Source organism: Scylla paramamosain, unplaced genomic scaffold, assembly GCF_035594125.1.
Source record: "Scylla paramamosain isolate STU-SP2022 unplaced genomic scaffold, ASM3559412v1 Contig21, whole genome shotgun sequence".
Classification (NCBI taxonomy): domain Eukaryota; kingdom Metazoa; phylum Arthropoda; class Malacostraca; order Decapoda; family Portunidae; genus Scylla; species Scylla paramamosain.
The window spans coordinates 438,955-462,320 of record NW_026973686.1 but is presented as its reverse complement, the minus strand read 5'-3'; the positions used below and the strand labels follow the sequence as shown (position 1 = coordinate 462,320).

The 23,366-nt window shown below is 35.1% G+C and overlaps 1 protein-coding gene across 1 annotated transcript; it reads left to right on the top strand.

Annotated features, from left to right (window-relative positions):
• The first annotated feature begins 587 nt into the window (after positions 1-587).
• Positions 588-10,709, top strand: LOC135097471 (uncharacterized). Its single transcript, XM_063999417.1, has 4 exons — positions 588-745; positions 9,747-9,868; positions 10,061-10,174; positions 10,522-10,709. Coding segments are annotated over exons 1-4 (363 nt in total). The 5' UTR covers positions 588-619; the 3' UTR covers positions 10,523-10,709.
• Positions 10,710-23,366: the final 12,657 nt, after the last annotated feature.

Below are 23,366 nucleotides of genomic sequence, written 5' to 3'. Positions count from 1 at the left end.
TGTGCCTCTACTCTCAACTCTCAGTTTGCTTCTCTCTTCTTCATTCATGTCTCTTTTTATTTATATTCCCCTCATTCCTTCTACTTTTGCCAATTTTCCTGTTCTTTGTAACACATGTCTGCTGCTGCTTGTGACATGAATCTTATTTTCATTGGCCTTTTTCCATTTTCATCATACTTTCCAATCCTAAAAACCTCTTCAATTTGTTCAACTATCTTTTCTCCTTCCCCATGTCACTGCTCCCTTGTGTTATGACATAAAGAGAAACATTCACTGAGGGTTATTGGAAAGTTCACAGCACCCACTTATTCAGTACAAAACTGGTCCAGTGTTTGAGACTTCACTGGGAATAATTATCATATTGACAGCTGTGTACTGTCTCCATTAACCTGCCTTTACTTCCAGTGATGGAAAGATATCAGATTTTGTCAGGAGTTAAGAGTTTGTAAGTAGACTGGCAGCAGATCAGAGGATTTGAGATTGAGTTAGGACTTAAGAGTAAGTTAAGACTTAAGATTGAATTAAGATTGAATTAAGATTGAGTTTAGATTTTGTAAGGAGACTGCCAGCAGATCAGGAGGAATTAAGATTAAGGGAAAACACAAAATGGGAGAAGTGAATGCAGCAGACTATTCAGCTTTCAATTTTGACTGTGCCTTGGATGCAGGATGTGTGGCTAAAAGAAAATTTTACTCAACAGGTGGATCCCAGCACGGCAGGACGCCAAGATTGCAGTGGAAGTGTGGTGGGTGCTGCCTACTGCTTTATTGTTGTCAGTAGTTAGTCATTCAAATGGCATGCCTTAGTATGCCTTCCATGTATGTACAGATGTATGTATGTGTCAGGTGTACACTCAGTGGCTATAAATTCATATATATATATATATATATATATATATATATATATATATATATATATATATATATATATATATATATATATATATATATATATATATATATATATATATGTATATGTATGTATGTGTGTGTATATATATATATATATATATATATATATATATATATATATATATATATATATATATATATATATATATATATATATATATATATATATATATATATATATATATATATATATATATATGTATATGTATGTATGTGTGTGTATATATATATATATATATATATATATATATATATATATATTCATGTTAATGTGGTAATGCTTCCATGAATATATATTTTTTTCTACGTTAATTTAGTAATGTTTCTATGTATTTATGTATAAGTGTATGCATATAGTATGTTTAAGTGGTATGCTTTCCAAGTGTGTATTTATGCTTCTGTCATCAGCAGCTATAAATCTTTGGTTATTTCTTTTTCATATTAAATTTGGTAATGCTTCTATGTGCATGTATATGTACATATACATAACATAGTAAACAGGAGGATTAAAACAAGCCTAGGTTAACTGATAAAAATATAGATAATGAATTGGAAGTGCATGTATGTATATGTATTGTCATGTCGTGACTACTACACACGTTATTCTGTCCTCACCTCATGCTGCCCCTCCTCACTCCTGTTCTCATACCACGTAGCTCCTCTCATCTGTTCAACCACCACTACTGAAGCCTCAGCACTCCTCGACGTGCCACGTTGCCTCACCCTTGTCCCTCACTTCCCCGTCCTATCCCATTGTTTATGAGGCAGCCCCGTTTCACATCCTAGTCATTTCATTCCTGGACTCAGTGGCTCATGTTCCCCCCTGGATTTAGCTGCTGACTCTCACAAGGACATCACACCACTATCCTGCCTGTCCTTGGCTGAGTATAGTGTGCACCATGTTTTTCCCCCGTGTCTCACAGTGTTAGGATTAGCTTTTAGTCTCAAGTTTGGTTAGGGTGTGTTTTCCCCTGTGTTTTTGTGTTATTATTTCTGTGTGTTTTTATGTTTAGGTTGGTTGTGGGTTTACTATTCTTGTGCATTTATGTATTATTGTTTCCATGTGTCTATTTGTTTATGTTATTAAATTCAAGTAAGGCTTACCACAGTTTTGACTACTGGACACCAAGCTTGTTCAACCTGTTAACCTTATCCCTTTACAACTTCCCTCCCTTTATTGTTATGTGTGTTGGGCTCCTTCAAGGTAGTCTTCTGCTTAAACTCCACAATCCAACCCTCGTTCATAACAATTGACAACCTTGACTGGACCCTTGTAACTTGTATTCATTGTTGAATGAGCCCCTTTTTTCCTTCCCTTGTATGTTTTCCTATTACTATTTGTAGCGAAATTTAAAGTCGCCTTTTGACTTTCACTCGCTCCCTTTTGTGGTGAAAATTGCTTTTGCTATTTTCACATTGGCATTTCATTACTGTGTTAGGAGAGGACAGCTATATAAGAAACTGAGTCTTCATAGTGACACTTACCCATTGTTGTATGCATACAGGCAGTTATGCAGTGAGTATTACTCCAATGTTGGGATTATCTGGATCTTTGTTAATGCTGTACCCTCACTGTGCAGAGATCATTATTTCTATTGTGTTCAACTTAGGGCTACTAGTTAGTTCTGAGCTCTTCTGCTCCTCCTTAACACATCAGATTCTCAGTACTGCTCATGACTCTCAAGAAATTGGAGTAATCCAGATCTTGTGTCACTGCCGTAACTCTCCACTTCCTCTTTCAAGTCTTATCGTGACAGTACTTGAAAGTGTTTTTTGCTTGAGTATAACTTGGGGAATTTTCCAGGATTGTCTGAGCCACTCCAAGGGTTGGAGTTTAAGCAGAAGACTACCTTGAAGGAGCCCAACATATGCAACAATTAAGGGAGGGAAGTTGTAAAGGGAAAAGATTAACAGGTTGGTGTGCAGTAGTCAAATCAGTGGTAACCCTTACTTGAATTGTTTGAGTCCTTTCCAGTTGTTTGGATAAGTTTGGAGTTTATATTTTACTCCTGCATTGTGTAGCAGGAGTGGTGACCTTGAGCTAGTAGCTGTTCATGACTCATGAGTGACCTGGACTTGTTTATTTTTTGCTTTTCACTAGGCTATAGATGTAGCTTAGGGAAAGCTTCCCTGAGATTGAGTGGTAGCTGTGAGAGGGGCTGAGGTTGAATTACAACAATTAGTTCATAGAAATGTAGATAGTGAAGAAGTGTGTATATATGCATGTATATAATAATAGTGATAATAATAATAATAATAATAATAATAATAATAATAATAATAATAATAATAATAATGATAATAATAATAATAATAGTAATAATAATAACAATGATAATAATAATAATAATAATGATAATAATAATAATAATAATAATAATAATAATGATAAAAATAATAATAATAATGATTGCAGTGATAATAATAACAATAATAATGATAATATTTTCCTGTGCTTGTCCAAAGTGTAAGAGAAAAATATCAATTTAAAAGATTAAAAAAAAAAACATTGTCAGTCATAGGTGGGGACAATAACGGAAAAGATTGATCCTGAGAACCAGTAAATCGATAATGATAATTTTATCAGCGAGAACTGATAATCAATAACGGGCGATAAATTTATCACCCAATAGCTGATAACCAATCAATTGATAAATTTGAAATTCCCTTAGTAGTGATAATGATATTGATACTGTAGGATATGCGACAACACACAGTCATTATAATGTACAACTGCAATAATGCATTGAAATTTTAATAAATGTTTAATAATGAACCAAAACTGGCTTAACGAACTTGCCACTCTTATGAGCACTGGAATTTTAATAAATATTTAATCAGAATAATGAACCAAAACTGGTAAGGCAAACTTGCCATTTGTATGAGCACTGAAATTTTGTTAAAAATTTCATTGGAATAACAAAGAAAAACTCACAAGACAAACTCATCAGCATTGCAAGCTGCTGCTCATCTATCTGGCGCCTGTCTCTTCCTCCCTTTTTTCCTTCCCTTTCCCTTCTTTTGTCTTGTCTCAAACCTCTCTCCATGTCAAATTCCCTCACCCTTATCTGTCAGAGATAAGGGACTAGGGAGTGATATTTCACTCTCCCCCTTATTCATTTTATGTAATTTTTGCTTCATCCTTTCTCACACTTTCTCACTCATGTATATAGTTCCATTTTCACTCTCAGTCAGTCTCATTCTGTTTAGCAATCCTCAGGATTGTTCTTACTTTCAGAGAGAGAGAGAGAGAGAGAGAGAGAGAGAGAGAGAGAGAGAGAGAGAGAGAGAGAGAGAGAGAGAGAGAGAGAGAGAGAGAGAGAGAGATTTGATATTTGATATTTTTGTTAGGCTTACACTTACATATAAAGAGATTAAATAATACAATATGTGCATATTTACAAGCCCAGGTCAGTTGAGCCTGAGCTCTTTTATGAACTTGTGGTTTTGATATTTACAGAAGTACATGAGACTTACCGTAGGTTAGTTGAAATGTGCTTCGGATTTTGCGAGGCACATCACGTCTGCTAGATGGTAGAGTTCACATGAGATACACTAAACTTCACCACACAGTCAGTCTTTAAAGATACAACTACCCACATGAAATATTATCTCCCAACCCTTCCAGTCCTTGAATTTTTGTTGTGTAAACCAAGAATCAACTAACAAAGGGAGGGAGTGGAGGGCATGTGAACTCTACCATCTAGCAGACGTGATGTGCCTCGCAAAATCTGAAGCACATTTCAACTAACCTACGGTAAGTCTCATGTACTTCTGTAATTTTACTTCGGCAAATCACTTGTCTGCTAGATGGTGCCGTTCACATGAGATTTTAAAGTCATGTGGGTGTTGTATGTAAAGGGTTCTGTCAAATTTCACATTTTGTAAATAGGTGTAAATAAAAGTTCCTATTACAAAAACCCCATTGTCATTTATGAAAATAGAACATGATTTTTACTGCTGATAACATTTCAAACCTTACATTATACTGAGCCTGGCACTGCTTATTGAAAAAGGGTCTATTTCCCCTTGTATATCTTTATTATAATATTTAGCAAATGTGGCTTCCTGCGTCCAACCAGCTTTTGCCATTATGGTGGCAATAGGCACATCCAGTGCCTTGGCCTTAGACACTGACACAGGTCTAATATTACCTGCTGTGTACCTCTTGGTATCAATCCCACACTTACATAACATGGTCTTAAGCCACCTTGCCACCATGTCCTTGGAAACACCCCTATGGGGTTTTATATAACTTATGAGTAGTCTCCCATCTGCATTTCCAGATTCTGTCCTTAGCCTCTCAGTTCTTTCTATATATTCTTTCATAGCCTTAACTACACACAATCTGTAATCCTGAGGATAAGCTTTAAATACAATAGTACGAACATTAAATTTTGGCCTGCATTGCTTGATGTTACCTCCTAACAAAACAGAAACAGATTCTTCTCCAAATGCCATATTCACCAACAATAAGTGCAAAGTTTGGATCCTGGCTGCTTGTGTCATTGCCATCAGCATCACCATTTTTAGCGATAAGTCTTTCAGTGTTAGGCTGTGTAGTGGTTCCATGAGTCTTATCTTTTGTAATACAAGTTTCACATCCCAGGTCGTTGCGTACCTGGGTGTAGAAGGGCGTAAGTTGAAGACTCCCCGCAGAAATCTGTTGACAAGTGGGTGATTGCCCGCTCTGCAGCCTTCCACCATAATTCCTATTGCAGATAGCGTCCCTCTCACCGTGTTAATGCTTTCATAACCCTCATTCCTTTGAAAGTTACGAGACAGAAAGTTTAATATATCTGCTATAGATGGTGCAATGGGATTAATGTTCCCTCTACTACAAAAGAGTGTCCACCTCTTGATGTGAGTGTTGTATTGTCTACCTGTTGCTGGTTTCTAAGAGGCCGTAATGATTTCCGTACCTTCTTTAGATATGCCACGTTCTCCAAGTTGTTTCCGGACAACTGACAAGCCATCAAATTTGTGTGTTTCATTATTGGGTGTTCCTCAGCAGTTGACGGATGCATTAGCACATTTTTCCTTCTCTGTATGACCCGAGGGTCGTCTACTAGCATCCGAAGGAGCACCCCCATCCACGGTTGTGATGGCCAAAGTGGCACTATGATCCATCCTCTGGTCCTTTCCTCCCTTAACTTCAGCAGACATCTGGAGATCAGTGAGAAGGGAGGAAAGAGGTAAATCAATTTAAATTTAGCCCACGGAATTGTAACTGCATCAATATATGCAGCCTCTGGATCTGGTGTCCATGCACAGAATGGAGTCATTTGTTTGTTCAAACGTGAAGCGAATAGGTCTATACAAGGATTCCCAAATATAGAACACAATTCCTTAAATATCATCTCATTCAGCTGCCACTCATGTCCGTCATTAAAGTAACGTGATGCCTCGTCGGCCATGACGTTACATTTGCCTGGTATGTGGGAAGCTGTCAGCCATACCCCATTACTAAGACACCATTCCCAGATGTTCCTACTAATGTCATCACAAACTATTGACTTAACACCTCCCATCTCATTCACGTAATTAATCGCTGTGGTGTTATCACATAATGTGTAAACCTCTAAGGAGATGTGTAAAAGATCTCAATGAGAATAACATAGCCAATAATTCACGCATTAATGTGCGAACGCACCTCTTCAGGGGACCATCTGCCATTGGTAGTGATGCTATTTTGGCAACCTGCCCATCCTAGATTTTAAGCATCTGTGAACAACTCAGTATCTGGTGCATTTCTGAATATTTTCCTGTTTTGATTCTCCAATTCCTTAATCCACCAGTTTAGATCTGTTCTAATCTCCTCTGTAATGTTCATCCATCTATTAAAGTCTCCACATGTCTCTTCCAAAGCCTTGATCTTTGCTCTTTCCATCCTCCTATAGTGCATCTTCCCCATCTCTACAGCTGGGATTGCTGCCACCAGCAGGCCAATCACTCTTGCCACAATTCTAATTTTTTCTTTGTCTATTGACTAAAAGAGAGCAATGCTGTATAATCTCATCCCTCCTACGCGCCAGCAAGGTAATTGTCATGGCCACCAAATCTATCACGTTACCTAAATACTCAATACGCGTAGTGGGACTGAAAACAGATTTCTCCACATTTATGCAGAAACCTACACTCTGCAACAACTGAATGTTGTCATTCATGCAATCAAAACATCTCGGCAAAGAGCTACTATACAGAAGCGTATCATCAACATAACTAGTGATGTTGTGGCTTTTATGCCTAAGTGTAGAGAAAACTGGCTTCAGAAGTTTTGTAAATAGACGAGGACCATCCGAAAACCCGTTAGGTAGACATGTGAATTGGTAAATCTTATCCAACCATCTAAAACACAGATATTTTTGTTGTTGTTCTGCAATTTTTACTGAATAATAGGCTTTCTTAAGGTCTATAGAAGCCATATAATCTCCTTGACTAAGCAACTGTAATACTTGTTCAAAATTTTCCATTTTAAAATGAGTATATTCTACATGCCTGTTCAGTTTTCAAGATTTAACACCATCCTATAATCCCCCGTCTTATTCTTCCTCAGAAAAACTGGTGAAAGTATTTGTTGATCCTGTCCATGTGTCTCTATGATGGCCTTTATCTCTAACAATTTTTTAAACCTCCTAATGCATAATCAGTTTATCTTCCTCACTAAAGACATACTGTATATCCTCTCTAAATAAATATCCAATATTAGCTTCATCTATATTCAGATGACAATGTTCCACCATATCCAAAATGAACAGGTCACTTGTAATCACACGCTATTTATTGATAAACTTGTGAAGTTGCCCAGCCTCAAATTGTTCTTTCACCTGGGTTAATGCCGGGGGATATGTTGACCCCGGCCTCTCACGTTTTTTGTTGTCCAAGCTTGAGCAGGGTAGGAGTGCCTGTGTTCACCACTGGAGGGCATCCTGCGAAAACCATACGGCTGATATCTGGATGGGAATCCACAGGAGGAGGCCTTGGCAAAAAAGTTACATTGTTTACCTCCACCAAATCTGCCACTGCTTGCAGTCCAAGATGTAGGCTTCTTAAAAGTGAATTTGGTTTTCAGCCTTTCTGCCTCCTCAATATTTCTGTTGGCTTGTGACAGGTCATCCCCAAACAATAGACCCATCATGGGAGCCTTGTCAGCACACAAATGAGAATATTTGGGATTAATGTCCCTCTTTATGATATGTCGCCTGTTCAAGTTATTTCTGTAGTGGGCATTACCCAATAATGCTAATGCACCATTGAGCATGGCCACCTCATTTGCAATAATTTGGTGCTCTTCATCACGTGCCACCTTGTCTAGCACAGTAAGCGATTTTACAACAATAGTAGCTGCCTTGGTAATATCTTTTTTCCCACTTCCCTTAAGCGGAAGTCTGCCTTCTTTGCCTCTGCAGGCAGTGCGTCCAGGATCTGTGGGTTGCAATCCATTTGAGTTAATGCATGGCAGTTATTAGGTCTAAATGTCACCTCATCCTCTACAATGGCTTTGTAATCTTCCTGCCTCATGCCATTAATAAACAGGTGGTTCACCATTGCAGCAATTTCCTTGTCAAGTTCTTTTGAGACAGTTTCCATGGGTCCATAATTCTTAGCACCTTGTAACAATATACTATCATGAGGAACATCCCTCTGGATTTCCTCTTCCTCATCACTGTCCTCCCTCAGTGGAGTTCTAAATCCAGAAAATCCTGCCTGTGATTCCTGAGAATCAGGCATCAAAGTATTATTTGACACCTACAGGGGAGCATTGTTATGAACTGCTTTTGACTTCACAGCCCCATTTTCCTTCTTAAGCTTGTCCATGTCTTTCCTCAACTCAGTCAAAGCATCCATAATCATGCCCAAAGAAGGCGCATTGCTGTCTTCACCAGCGTATTTTGGAGAAGGGGAAGGTGACCGAGAGTAACTTAACCTCTCATGACGAGTAGAACGGCTCTTAGATCTGGATCTTTCTTCATGTTTACTCCCCTTGTGTAGTCCCTTTACCTTAGCTGAGGTGCGTGGCATGCTGGTAGTTCTGAATCTCTCAGGACTGGGGCAAGCATCAGAAGGCATCCTAGACATGGCAGCTAATGTTAACAAGATGCCACCCCTTTTAACAGCAGTTCCTTTTATAACCCCACGGGTGCCTTAACCTCACACACAGGGTAACTTTAAATAAAAAAAACTCCTTCCTTATAGTAATCTGGGAAGTCAAATGCCCCCAGGCTTGTAAATAAGGCAATATTCCTCTTGCCCCAATAATGGGTAACAAGATGGAACCATCTCGCACCTATGTCGGCTCACGAGAGTGCCCAAATATTGTTATATATATATATAGCATAAAATATTTGCCAATAATCCGCCTTATACCAAGTAACGGATATCATATAACCAATAATCCGCCCTTATACAAGGTAACGGATATTTATAGTCCATAATCCGCCCTTAAATCAGGTAACGGATTCAAATAGGCAACACTCCGCCCTCATCAGGTAACGGACATCCATAGGCAATACTCCGCCCTATAATCAGGTAACGGATAACTAAAGACAATATTCTACCCTTATAACAGGTAATGGAAATCATAATACACAATCCAAACAAGAAAACTGTAATATTCCTATCACTCCTCGATAACAGAAGTCGTAACAACAGAACAGGAGTCAGGACCGACGTCCGACTTGTGTGGTGTCTGCGTAGTAACTGTGTGGCGAACTTCAGGCGAAGTGTAGTGTATCTCATGTGAACGGCACAATCTAGCAGACAAGTGATTTGCCGAAGTAAAATTAATCCTTATATTATTAGAATACAATATAGTGATGTGAACTTTGATTGCAGGATATTGAGAGTTCTCTCAGGCAGTGGGTAGAAGCTGAAACTGACATGTTGAGAAATCTCACCACACATTTCCCTGCATACTCCAAGATTGTGTCCTATGCTCAGCTCCAAGGCATTATAAGGTTGTGATTCAGGCTGATTGATAGCAACTAGTATTGTATTTTGTAATATCATGGGAGTGTGCATATACTTGTTTGCAAAAAATATTGCTGCCAAAAAATTAACTACAAGGCTGAGGTATTACTTGAATTGAGGTTATTGGATGTATTATGAATATTTATATTCAACAAAATTATTGTACTTACCTATTTCAGAAATTTCAATGCAGTTATGAATGATTGTAACATGAAAGAGATGAATATATTTCCTAGTAGTTCTTCAATCAACCAGCTCATCTCAGATTCTTTGATGGAATTCTCAAGAATTTGGTAAGGACCTAATTTTTCATTCTGTTGTGAACTTGATGGTGAAAGTTCATTCTTTGATGAATGTAATTAAAGACAGCAGTGCAGTGTGTGACTGTGTGGCCTGCAGGAAGGAATGGAGACCTCAGTCTTGGTCACATCCTTGAAGGAATGGGTATCAGTGGGTCTTATCAAATTTGAGAACTGATCAGGTACATATAACATTGTTTTATTGCTGGGACAAGTTTAGTATTTTTTTTTATAGTCTTGATGACTTTGTTCTGGGAACTTTCTGTATCAGTACTGTAAGAAAAAATTAGGACATGCATGATGATAGAGAAAGATGAAGCAGCACATTCCAAACTCTGCAGATGGGAGTCATGCCTCAAGAGTAAAGGACGCAACTCTCACACAGCAACGGAGGACCAGCAGTTGATGTTTGCTGTCAGTGTGGCTGGTGAAGTGTACACATTCCTGGCTGAGGTGTGCAACTTCTATCATGATGTGTTTTACAGGTGTGTGCTCATGTGTGCATATCAATAAAATTTGGTACATCTCATTACAGGAAGCTTTTTTCCCACTACAGAGGTAGGGTAGGTCTGCTTTCCTATAGAAACTTTGTGCAATATCACATTCTCTTCTTGTAGTATTGTACATAGTTTTGTCATGCAAAATTAAAATCTGAAAGATAAATGGGAATTGATAAAACACTATTTCCTTCCCAACTGCAAGATCATCAATGATGAAAATCATGTAATTTTAGTTAAATGATCATCTACCAGTTCATTGAACACAATGTAACGCCACCCCCCCCTCCTCCCTCCTCCTCACCGGTCCGATCAGAGCTCTAATGAGACGAGGCAAAGATCTTCACGGTGAAGAAGAAAAAAAGAAGAGGAAGAGAGAAGAGGTGAAGCACGCACACACAATAGAAAAAAAGAAAAACATTTTTGATTGGTAATGGTTCTCGCCTTCATCGTCATGGCCAGAGGGTAGGGAGAGGTTAATTATCACACAGTACCTACAGTGTGGCTTTATTAGGAGGAACGAAAAAATATGAAAATAGCAAAAATAATTAAATGAATAATACTGATGGGATTCTTTGGGTTGACTGACCCACTATGACACTTTATCGAGTAGTTAATCTAGAAAAAAAAAGAAAAGGCACTTGAAATTCTGGTATGGCATATACACTTATACTCCGTTACTTAACACTACGAATACACAAGAAAATAATTACTTTTATAACTCCTCAAGAGTACCATTGATTCTGGGCACCGTTATATCCCTAAATAGCGTCACAGCCTTCATCCATCACTTCTCTACGGCAATAATATTGCCCACAACACACTCACAGTAGACTATACTTGACCAAAGAAACATTACATGGCTAACACTTTCCCAAGACTCTGTGGCCTGTCTCCACGTGGGACCAACACCGGCTATTTTATCTGTTGCCAGAGGGAAGGGAGACGCCATTCTGTCAACACGTACTGTTACTATATCTTCACTAGAGACATGAATAATAAACATGAACACAGTAATATTCACTTCTAAATAAAAGAAAAATCAAATATTTCAGAGCTACGAGACCCACCTGTTGCCAGAGGGAAGGGAGACGCCATTCTGTGCTCTCTCCCTCAACACCCACAGGCCTCTGAAGTTATTGGAACCTTAGCTAGTTCTCTCTCTCTCTTCTTTCACAAATAATTTTACTGAACCGTGAGTTTAAATAAAAATGCAGGAATAATTGGCTAGCAAGGTGAGCATATAGGCTGGACATTAGTTGAAGTTAATAATTGAATTTTAAATTACTAATATATTTTATAAGCTAGGGAATGACACCTTATGAGTTACTGGTAGGCTGACGCAACATGATGTAATCCTATTATTCGTATTACCACTGATTAGAGAAAACCACAGTTGAAATAAGTAAAGACTATTTATAACAAATGTTTCAAGACTTCTAAATCACTCCCACGAATACACGCCTTATAAATATACTTTTTCATATAATCACTAAACCTTTAATTACCGCTATTATCCTCCTCTTCACCGCAAGCTACAAAAGAAAACAATTATTGGGGAGACTCAAAGAAACACAGAAATAATAAAAAGGAGCGTTACAACAAGAGGTGCATGTATCAAGGGGTCTCAGGATGTTATTGATGAAGAAATAAGTAAGGTTTTCATCCAAAAAGATTGTCACACTGCCCTAGGAAAAAATTTTGAGTTTGATCCTAATAGTTTTGACAACCAGATTTTTCTTGTGACTGCTTAGGTAGCTGTCCTAGATTATTCTCTCTCTCTCTCTCTCTCTCTCTCTCTCTCTCTCTCTCTCTCTCTCTCTCTCTCTCTCTCTCTCTCTCTCTCTCTCTCTCTCTCTCTCTGTTGTATGTATGTGTGTATGTACAAGTATATATGAGTGAGTAAATGTGTGTATGTACAAGTATGTATATATATGTGAGTGAATGTGTGCATGTGTAGTTCTCCATGGTCTTGAGTGTTGAGGAAGGAATAGTGTGTATACATATTTTCATAGTTTTTGTACATATATCTTGAAGGTGAAAAAAGTGACTGACCTGGATCAAAGGGATTGAAAATCTGTCCCTTATTGTAATGCCACATTGATAATGAAGAACAGACCAAGTAGACACAAGACTGGACTGGATGCCGCACTAATGGGAGACTTTCCAAGCTCTCTGTCACTACGTGATTCCACTACTGAGCTGCTGGCCAAAAAGGAGCTCCTAATTACCTTAACTTTCTTACGTTCATGCAAGGAGCTCTTCATCAAAGTATCACCTCACAAAATTGATATAGACAATAAATATCATAGCAGAAATTTAGGAGACATGAAAAGATAATGAGAGTTGCTGTATATCTTAAAAAAACTGAGCCCTATTTTTTTAATGTCTTACAAATAAATTTTTCACTTATTTACATGAAAATTACCCACAGTGAGTTCCACCTGCCTTTTTGAAATGTTTAACTTACGAGTACATATAAGTCATATAAAAGTGCTCATGTTTAGCATGCCAGCACATCTTGTGGCAAAAGGTTCATATAATGCACTGTACATAGTCCTCACCCCAAAATGAGCTCCAAGCAATTATTGTTTACTTTTGAAAGTTGCCTATGTCTGTCCCATGCTCTTCACTGACTCTGGCATACTGAAAGGGGATATTGCATTCAACTAATTTTATATTTGAAGGCAGCTCTGGGCCTTCCCTTCTTGAGGGTGGCAGGCTGGTGACAGAAAAAAGTCCATCTCAGCTCAAGAAAATTTTTTTTGTCCTGAATATTAAGTGATCTTTTTTTTTTTTGACAAAAATCATCGTGATTTATTGAAAATGAGTATGTTTCTAAGGCTTTAATGCATGTTAAAATTTTTAAAGGCAGGCAAGACTTGTTTTAGACTCAATATTCAAGATAAAAAACTTTGTTGTGTTGCATGGTATTCAATAATCTAGATTGGTTTACGGGAAAATACAATAAGTGGTTATCTCCTACATTTTTGCAGCAAAGTTTTATTGATCCATGGCTAAAACGTATGCAAAACAAGCTTTATTCAGAAAAACAATAACTTTACATAAACGTGTATCTCGAGTCTTTTTGAACTTGTTAGGTACAAAATCACCATAATGCATGCAAAGTATCCCAAATGAAGTAATGAAAAGACATTACGAAAAATGTGTATTATGAGTTTTTTGAGCTTCATAGGTACCAAAACGGTAAAACGCGTTAATAGCACTTATATGGAAGAACAGAACATTATCAAAAACATGTATATTGAGTGTTTTCATTGTGTTAGGTACCAAAACGCCACAATACCTGGAATAGCTTTTCATATGGGGAAATGAAACATTACAAGAAACATGTACTTTGAGTGTTTTGAGGGTGTTAGTCACCAAAAAGCTAAAAAGCATGAATTTCATTTTATATGAGAAAACGAAACAATATTACGAAAAGATCTATTTTTTTAGTGTTTTCGAACTTCTTACGTACCACAACTCTAAAACGCAACATTACAAGAAACGTATATTATCCGTGTTTTTGAGTTCTTTAGGTATCAAAACGCTACCACGCATGAATAGCACACTATGTGGAGAAACAGAACAACATTAACAAAATCCCTCATCTTAAATATATTTCACATTGTTAGTTGCCATAATGCCAAAATGCATGCAAAGCACCCTATATGGGAAAGTCATTACGATTACTATGAGTGTTTTTAGGCTCCTTTACTGAATGCTAAAACGCATGAATAGCATTCTATCTGCAGAAACAGAACAACATTACGAAAATCAAGTATTTTGAGTGGTTTGAGCTTCTTAGGTACCGAAACACTGAATAGGACTCTATATTGAGAAACAAAACAACATTACTAAAAACGTGTATTTCAGATTGTTATGTGCCATAACGGCATAATTCCTGCAAACCTCCCTATATTTTTTAAAGGAAACGATATTTCCACAAACGTATCTTTCGAGTGTTTTTGAGCGTTTAAGGCACCGAAACGCTAAAAAGAATGGAATAAAACTCAATATGGGAAAAGAAAACAACAATACCAAAAACGTGTCTTTTGAGTGTTTTGAGCTTATTCCGTCCCAAAACGCCAAAAAAAAAAAGAAATGCAAAAGACACTTTATGGAGAAACACAATTAAATTAGCAAAAAAACAAGTATTTTGCTTTTTTTTTCAGCTTGCTACGCATAAACATCCCAAAATTCAATGAATGAAACATGTATTATTAAATTAAACAGACATTACATGCTTATTAGGTAAAAAAAATAAAAGAAAGGCTAAATTGCATGAATAGCACTCAATATTGGGAAAGAGATCATTACCAAAAACATGTATTTCTAATGTATTTTACATTGTTGTTTACCAAAACTCCAAAATGCAAGTAAAGCACCCTATATGGGGAAAGAAAACGAGATTTCCTGAAACGTATCTTTTGAGTGTTTATGAGCTTGCAAGGCAGTAGAAAGATAAAAAACTTGGAAAACACCTTATATGATAAAAAAAAAAGTCTCTTCAGTGTTTTTGAGCTACTTATGTACCAAAACGCTACAACGCATGGAAAGCACCCTTTATAGAGAAACATAATAACATTACCAAAAAAGAAGTATTTTGAGTGTTTTGGAGTATGTTACGTAGAAAAATGCTAAAATGCAAAGTATCCTATATGAGAAAACGAAAAGATATTACAAGAAAAGTGTTTTATGAGTGTTTTTGATCTTCATAGGTAGCAAAACGCTAAAATGTATGAAAAGCACAATATATCGAGAAACAACAAACATTACCAAAAACGTGTATTTTGGGCGTATTCGCATTGTTAGGTACCAAAACGCCAAAATGTATGCTAAGCTCCTTATATGGGTAAACAAATCGGCTTTGCTATAAATGTGTCTTTTGAGTGTTTTTAAGCGCTTTAGGCACCAAAGCGCCAAAGAAAAGAAAAGAAAAAAAAATATATATATATAAATGAATATATATATATATATATATATATATATATATATATATATATATATATATATATATATATATATATATATATATATATATATATATATATATATATATATATATATATATATATATATATATATATATATATATATATATATATATATATATATATATATATATATATATATATATATATATATATATATATATATATATATATATATATATATATATATATATATATATATATATATATATAAATAAATAAATAAATAAATATATATATATATATATATATATATATATATATATATATATATATATATATATATATATATATATATATATATATATATATATATATATATATATATATATATATATATATATATATATATATATATATATATATATATATAGATATATATATATATATATATATACACACAAACTACCCTATTTGGGAATAAACATTTTTTTTTCAGATTTTTACGTACCAAATCGCTGAAACGCATGGAAAAAAAAAATCCTTTCGGAAAAAAAAAAGAATAACATTGTCAAAAACAGGTGTATTGAGTCATTTTGAGCTTGTTACGTACAAAAACGACAAAATGCATGCAAATCACCATATATGGAGAAATGAAAAGACTTTACGAGAAATGTGTATCATGAGTGTTTTTTTTCTTTTTTATTCGGTGCCAAAACGCGAAAACACATGAGTAGCATTCTATATAGAGAAGGAAAAGAATATTACCACGTGAATTTTGAGCATTTTTCACATTGGTAGGTATCAAAACTCCTATATGCATGCAAAACCGCTTATATGGGAAAACGAATCAATACCAAAAACGGGTCTCGAGTGTTTTGAGCGTGTTTGGCTATAAAATGATAAAAAAAAAAAAAAAAAAATAAAACAAAAAAAAACATGAAAAAAAAAAAAAAAAAACGTGTCTTTTGAGTGTTTTCGGTCTTATGTACCAAAACTCTAAATCGCATACAAAAAAATTGTTGTAGAGAAACTATTAATTTACCAGAGTGTTTTTGAGCTTGCTACATAAAAAAAAAAAAGACAAAATCCAAGGAAAGAACTCTATATATGGGAAACGAAAACACATAACGAGAAACGTTTATTACGATATTTTTGAGCTTCTTAGTTACCAAAACACTAAAAGGCATGAAAAGGTATCGGAAAGAAAACAACATTACCAAAAAGCAAAAAAAAAACATTACCAGAAACGCAAAAAAAAAACACATGTAAAACACCCTTTACGAAGAAACAGAATAACATTGCCAAAAACTATTATTTTGAGTGTTTTGAGCTTGTTATAAATTATATAAAGCATGGAAAGCACCCTGAATTCGTAAACAAAATAATATTACCAAAAAACGTCTTTTTTCGGTGTTTTTGAGCTACTTACATAGCAATATGCTGAAACGCATCCAAGAAATCTTTATGGAGAAAAGTATAACTTTACCAAAAGTGTGTATTTTGAATGTTTTTGAGCTTGCTACATAGAGAAGTGACAAAATATGTAGAAACTAGTCTATATGTGGAAACAAGAAGGCATTAGAAGAAATATGTATTATGAGAGTTTTCGAGCTTCTTGGGTACTAGAATCCCAAAGGGTATGAGCAGCACTCCATATCGAGAAATAGAACAGCATTACCAAAAAACGTGCATGTTATTTTCAGTTTATTAGGTACCTAAACACCAAAATTCATGCAAAGCCACATATATGGGGAAACGAAATGACATCACCAGAAACGTATCTTTTGGGTGTTTACTCATCGTGTTAGGAACGAAATCGCTAAAAAAAAAAAAAAAAAAAAAAAAAATTAAATCACCTTATATGGAAATACAAAAACAACATTACTAAGAACGTGTCTTTTGAGAGTTTTCAATTTCTTACCTATGAAAAAGCTTAAAAACATGCAAAACACCCTTTACGGAGAGACAGAATAACATTACCAAAGAGGAGTATTTTGCGTATTTTTGCGCTTGTTACTTACAAAAAAAGACAAAATACATGTAAAGTACACTATATGTAGAAAACGAAAATACATTAAGATGCTTTTTAGCGTTTTGGTGCCTAACAAGCTCATTACACTCAAAAGACACATTTCTGGAAAAGTAATTTAATTTCCTTATATAGTGTGCTTTGTATCCATTTTGTCGTTTTTACACCTAACAACATGAAATACACTAAAATTACACGTTATTGGTGGTGATGTTCTTTTTCTCAATACAGCATGCTATTCATGTCTTTTACCGACATTTCTTATAATGTCTTTTCATTTTCTCATATAGGGCGTTTTATTTGAGTTTTTGTTCGTAACAAGTTTAAAACATTAAAAATATACGTTTTTTTGGTAAAATTGTTCTGTTTCTCCATAAAGGGTGTTTTACATGTTTTGGTACGCAAGTAGCTCAAATACACTAAAAAGATTTTTTTTTTTCATGTAGGGTGCTTTCGTACAGTACTTTTTTTTTGCGATTTGGTGTGTAACAAACTCATAAACACTAAAAAAGACGTTTCTGAAAATGGCGTTTTTTTTTTTCCCATTATAGTGTACTTTGCATCCATTTTGGCATTTTTGTATTTAACAAGCTCCAAAAAATTAACAATACATGTTATTGATAATGTTATTCTCCTTGTCCATAAAAGGTGTTTTGCATGCATTTTAGTGTTTTGGTACGCAAGAAACTGAAAAACACTGAAAAGACATGTTTTCCATAATGTTGTTTTGTACTCCTGTATAAGGAGATTTCCATGCTTCACGCTCAAAAGACACATTTCTGGTAATGTCATTTCATTTCCCCATATAGGGATCTCTGCATGCATTTTAGACTCTTGGTACCTAATAATGTGAAAAAACACTCAAAATACACTATTTTGATAATGTTTTTCTGTTTTTCACATAGAGTACTATTGATGCGTTTTAGCATTTTATTACCCAAGTTAAAAAAATACTCACAATACAATGTCTTTTCGTTCCCCATATAGAGTACTTTGCACATATTTTTGCATTTTCTACGTAAGAAGCTCAAAATATCCAAAATACATTTTTTTTTTGCTAAAATTATACTATTTGTCCACGAAGTATTTTTTTTGCGAGCATTTTCGAGTTTTGTTGCTTATGTAGCTCAAAAAGTACTGAAAAAAAGTTTAAAAAAATTTTTATTCATTTTTTTTCTCATACAGGTGTAGTTTGTATGTTTTTTTTTTTTTTTCGTTTTGGTGCCTAACACGCTTAGAAACACTGAAACACTTAGAAACACTTGTTACATAGAAAAACGTCAAAATGCATGAAAAGAACCCTATGGGGAAACTAAAAGACATTACGATAAATATGTGTTATGAGTGTTTTTGAGCTTCTAAGGTATGAAAACACTAAAACGCATGGATAGCACAACAACATTATTAACTCATGTATTTTTAGGGTTTTTCACTTTGTTAGTTACCAAAATGCTAAAATACATGCAAAGCCTCCAATAAGTGGAAAGGAACCGACATTACCAGAAGCGTGTCTTCTGTGTGTATTGAGCGTGTTAGCCACTGAAACGCTATAAAAAAGAGAACTCACCCTTTATTGGAATACAAAACATTACGAAAATTATAACTTTTGATTGTTTTTGAGCTTCTTAGTGCTATTCATGCGTTTTAGAGTTTTGATACGTAAGAAACTCAAAAACACTAATAATACACGTTTCTTGTAATGTCTTTTCGTTCCCAAAAAGGTTTGCTTATTGCATTTTGGCATTTTTCTAACTAACAAACTCAAAACTGTCAAAATATTTGTTTTCGGTAATATTATACTGGTCCTGAATAAAGTGTGTTTTGCATGCGTTTTAGCGTTTTATTACGTAAGTAGCATAGAAATTCTCCAAAGCCATGATTTTGTTAATGTTGTTTTGTTTTTCCATATAGCATAATTTCCATGCTTTTTAGCGTTTTAATGCGTAATACACCGATAAACACTCAATAGACGCGTTACTGGAAATGCTTTGGATACGTTTTGGCATTTTCATACTTAATGTAAAAAACACTCAAACTACACGTTTTTGGTAATATTGTTTTGTTTCTTCATATAGAGTGCTTTTAAAGTGTTTTCACGTTTTGGTACCGAAGAAGCTCAAGAACACTCATAATACACATTCCTCGTAATGTCTTTTCGCTTGTCCATATAGGGTACTTTCCATGCTTTTTGGCATTTTTGGACGTAACAAGCTCAAAAACACTAAAAATACTTACTTTTTTGTAAAGTTATTCTTTTCTCTGTAAATGGTGTTTTGCATTCATTTTAGAGTTTTGGTAAGTAAATATCTCAAAAACACTCCAAATACATGTTTTTGGTAATGTTTTGTTTTCCCATATAGGGACCTTTAAATACTTTTTTTTTTTTATCGTTTTTGTGCTCATAAACATTCAAAACATATGTTTCTAGAAATATCGTTTCCTTTCCAATTATAGTTTGCTTTCCAGACATTTTGGCATTTTAGTACCTAACAATATGAAATACACTCAAAATACATTTTTTTTTATAAAGTTGTTCTCTTTCTCCATATACAGTACTATTCATGTTTTTTTTTACGATTTTGTTACATAAGAAGCTTAAAACACTCATAATACACGTTTCTCGCAGTGTCTTTTTCATTTCCCATTATTGGGTACTTGGCATGTGTTTTGGCGATTTTGTGCGTAAGAAGCTGAAAAACATTTAAAATACTTTTTTTTTATTATTCATTATGCATTTTATGCATATTCATTTATTATTTATTATTTATTTATTATTCTTTATGCATTTTATGCATATTTTTATGCATATTTATGCATTTTAGCGTTTTGGTACCTAAAAATCTCTTTGTAATGTCTTTGCCTAAGTTGCATGCATTTTGGCGTTTTTCTACGTAACAAGCTCAAAAACACTCCAAATACACGTTTTTGGTAAGGCTGTTCTGTTTTTCCATAAATGCTGTTTTGCATGTGTTTTAGCGATATGGTAAGTATATAGCTAAAAAACACTAATACGACAGTTTTTTTTGTAATGTTTTCTTCTCTCCTATAAGATGCTTAACATTCTATTAAGTGCATTGGTGCCTAAAATGTTCATGAACACTCAAGAGACACGTTTCTAGAAATGTCGTTTTCTCTCCCCAGATAATATACTTTGATTTTGTGGCTGTGGAATCGAAAAATGTGAAAAAAAGTTGAAATACATGTAATGTTTTTTTTTTTTTTTCATTTATCCAAATATGGAACTTTTTTTTTGTATTTGGCGTTTTTGTATGTAACAAGCTCAAAATATTTGAAAATAAATGTTTTGTTAATTTTTTTTTTGTTTCTTCATAAAAGTGAGTTTTGTATGAGTTTTTAGCGCTTTGATGCGTAATTAGCTCAAAAACACTCAAAAGACATATAATGTGCCTTCCATACTTTTTAGCGTATATGTGCATATAAAGCATATAAAGGATCAAAAGACATGTGTATAAAATGTCGTTTCCATTCCTCTTGTTTTGCATGAATTTCTGCGTTTTAGTACCTAGCAATGCGAAACCCACTCAAAATACACTCTTTAATTTTGTTCTCTTTCTCCATATAGATTGCTAATAACGCGTTTTAGCGTTATGCTGCGTAAGAAGCTCAAAAACACTCGTAATACACGTTGCTCTTAATGTACTATTGTTTCCTCATATGGGGTGATTTCTATGCATTTTGGCGTTATGGTACGTAACATTGTAAAAAATACAAGTTTTTGGTAATGTTGTTCTCTTTCTCAATATGGAGTGCTATTCATGCGTATTAGTGTTTTGGCACCTAAGAAGCTTATACTACACGATTCTCTTAGTGTCCTTTCGTATCCCCATATAGGGTACTTTGCATGCATTTAGTTTTTTTTTTTTTTATGTAACAAGCTTAAAAATCTCTAAAAACACGTTTCTCATAATGTTATTCTCTTTCTTCATAAAAGGTGTTTTACTAGCATTTTAGCGTTTTCGTCCGTAAAAAAGCTCAAAAACAGTTTTTGGTAATGTTGCTTTGTTCTCCATATAAGGAGCTTTATATACTGTTTAGCATTTTGGTGTCTATCACGCTCATAAACACTGAAAAGACATGCTTCTTCAAATATCGTTTCCCCATGCTTTGCATGGATTTTTACGTATTGGTACATAACATTGTGAAAAAAAGAATATATATATATATATATATATATATATATATATATATATATATATATATATATATATATATATATATATATATATATATATATATATATATATATATATAATTTCTTTTTTTTTTTTAGTTATTTTGTTGTGTTTCTCCATATAGAATGCGATTTATGCGTCTTAGTATTTTGGTACCTAAGAAGCTCAAAAACACTTTTCTCCTAATGTCCTTTCGTATCTCGAAATAGGGTACTTTGTCTGTATTTTGGCTCTTTGTACGTAACAAGCACAAAAAATTCAAAATACTCATTTCTGTTGATGTATTTGTTTTATTCCTTAGAGGTTGTTTTGCATTTTATCGTTTTGGTACGAATGTAGGTCAAATCACTGAAGACTTTTTTTTTTTCTCTCTCAAAAGAGAGAGATTTACTTGCTTTATAGCGTTTTGGTGCCTAACGATAATTACTCCCAGTGAGGTTAAAAACACTGTTCGGGTGGTGCTGTGAACTTATCATTAAACACTGCTGTAACCTCACAGAACGTTTCCCTTTGCGTCTCACAACACAAGGGGGCAGTCCTCTAAAGACAACTCTCTTCCTCCACACAAAACTACAAGCACACACACCCTTCACTCAAAAATTTCAAAATTATCATGGCGACTCCTACACCAGCCTTGGAATCCCTATCTGGGGAGGGGACCATAGATGTCCCCAGGTCGGACTGCCTTTCTGTCGACGACCCTAAGTGTCTTGACACCCCCTCAACTTTTTCTTCATTAACTTCTGCAACATTCGCGGTCTAAGATCAAATTTTTCAATCTGTAGAACACCGCGTCTTCTTTTCCTCACTGAAACTCAGGTGTTTGAGGCAACTGACAGTAGCCCTTTTCTGTTCCCTCCTACTTTCTCTATCCTCATTTTCGATCCAAAGCTGGATGCTGCGTTTATGTGCGCAATGACTTAACCTGCTCTCGTGCCCACGCTCTTGAATCTTCTGAGTTTTTCACCATCTGGCTACGACTACAGAGTCACTCTCAAACTAATTTTTTTCTGTGCTGTATATCTCTCACCTAACTCCTCGGACTATAAGAAATTCTTTGACTACTTAACTTCCAAAGTGGAACACATTCTGACCATCTTCCCTTTTGCAGAGAACTCCATTATTGGAAACTTCAATGTTCACCACCAGCTTTGGCTTTCCTCTCCCTTCACTGACCATCCTAGTGAACTAGCCTTCAACTTTGCTATCCTCCACGACCTAGAGAAATTGGTGCAACACCCTACTCGTATTCCTGACCGTCTTCGAGATACACCCAACATTCTTGACCTTTTCCTGACATCTAATCCTTCTGCTTATGATGTCACCCTTTCTTCTCCGTTGGGCTCCTCCGATCATAATCTCATATCTGTACCTTGTCCTATCGCTCCAATCCCTCCTCAGGATTCCCCTAAGCGAAGGTATCTCTGGCGTTTTGCCTCTGCTTGTTGGAGGGACCTGAGGAGGTATTTTGCTGATTTTCCTTGGAATAACTACTGCTTCCGTGTCAGAGACCCGTCTTTCTGTGCT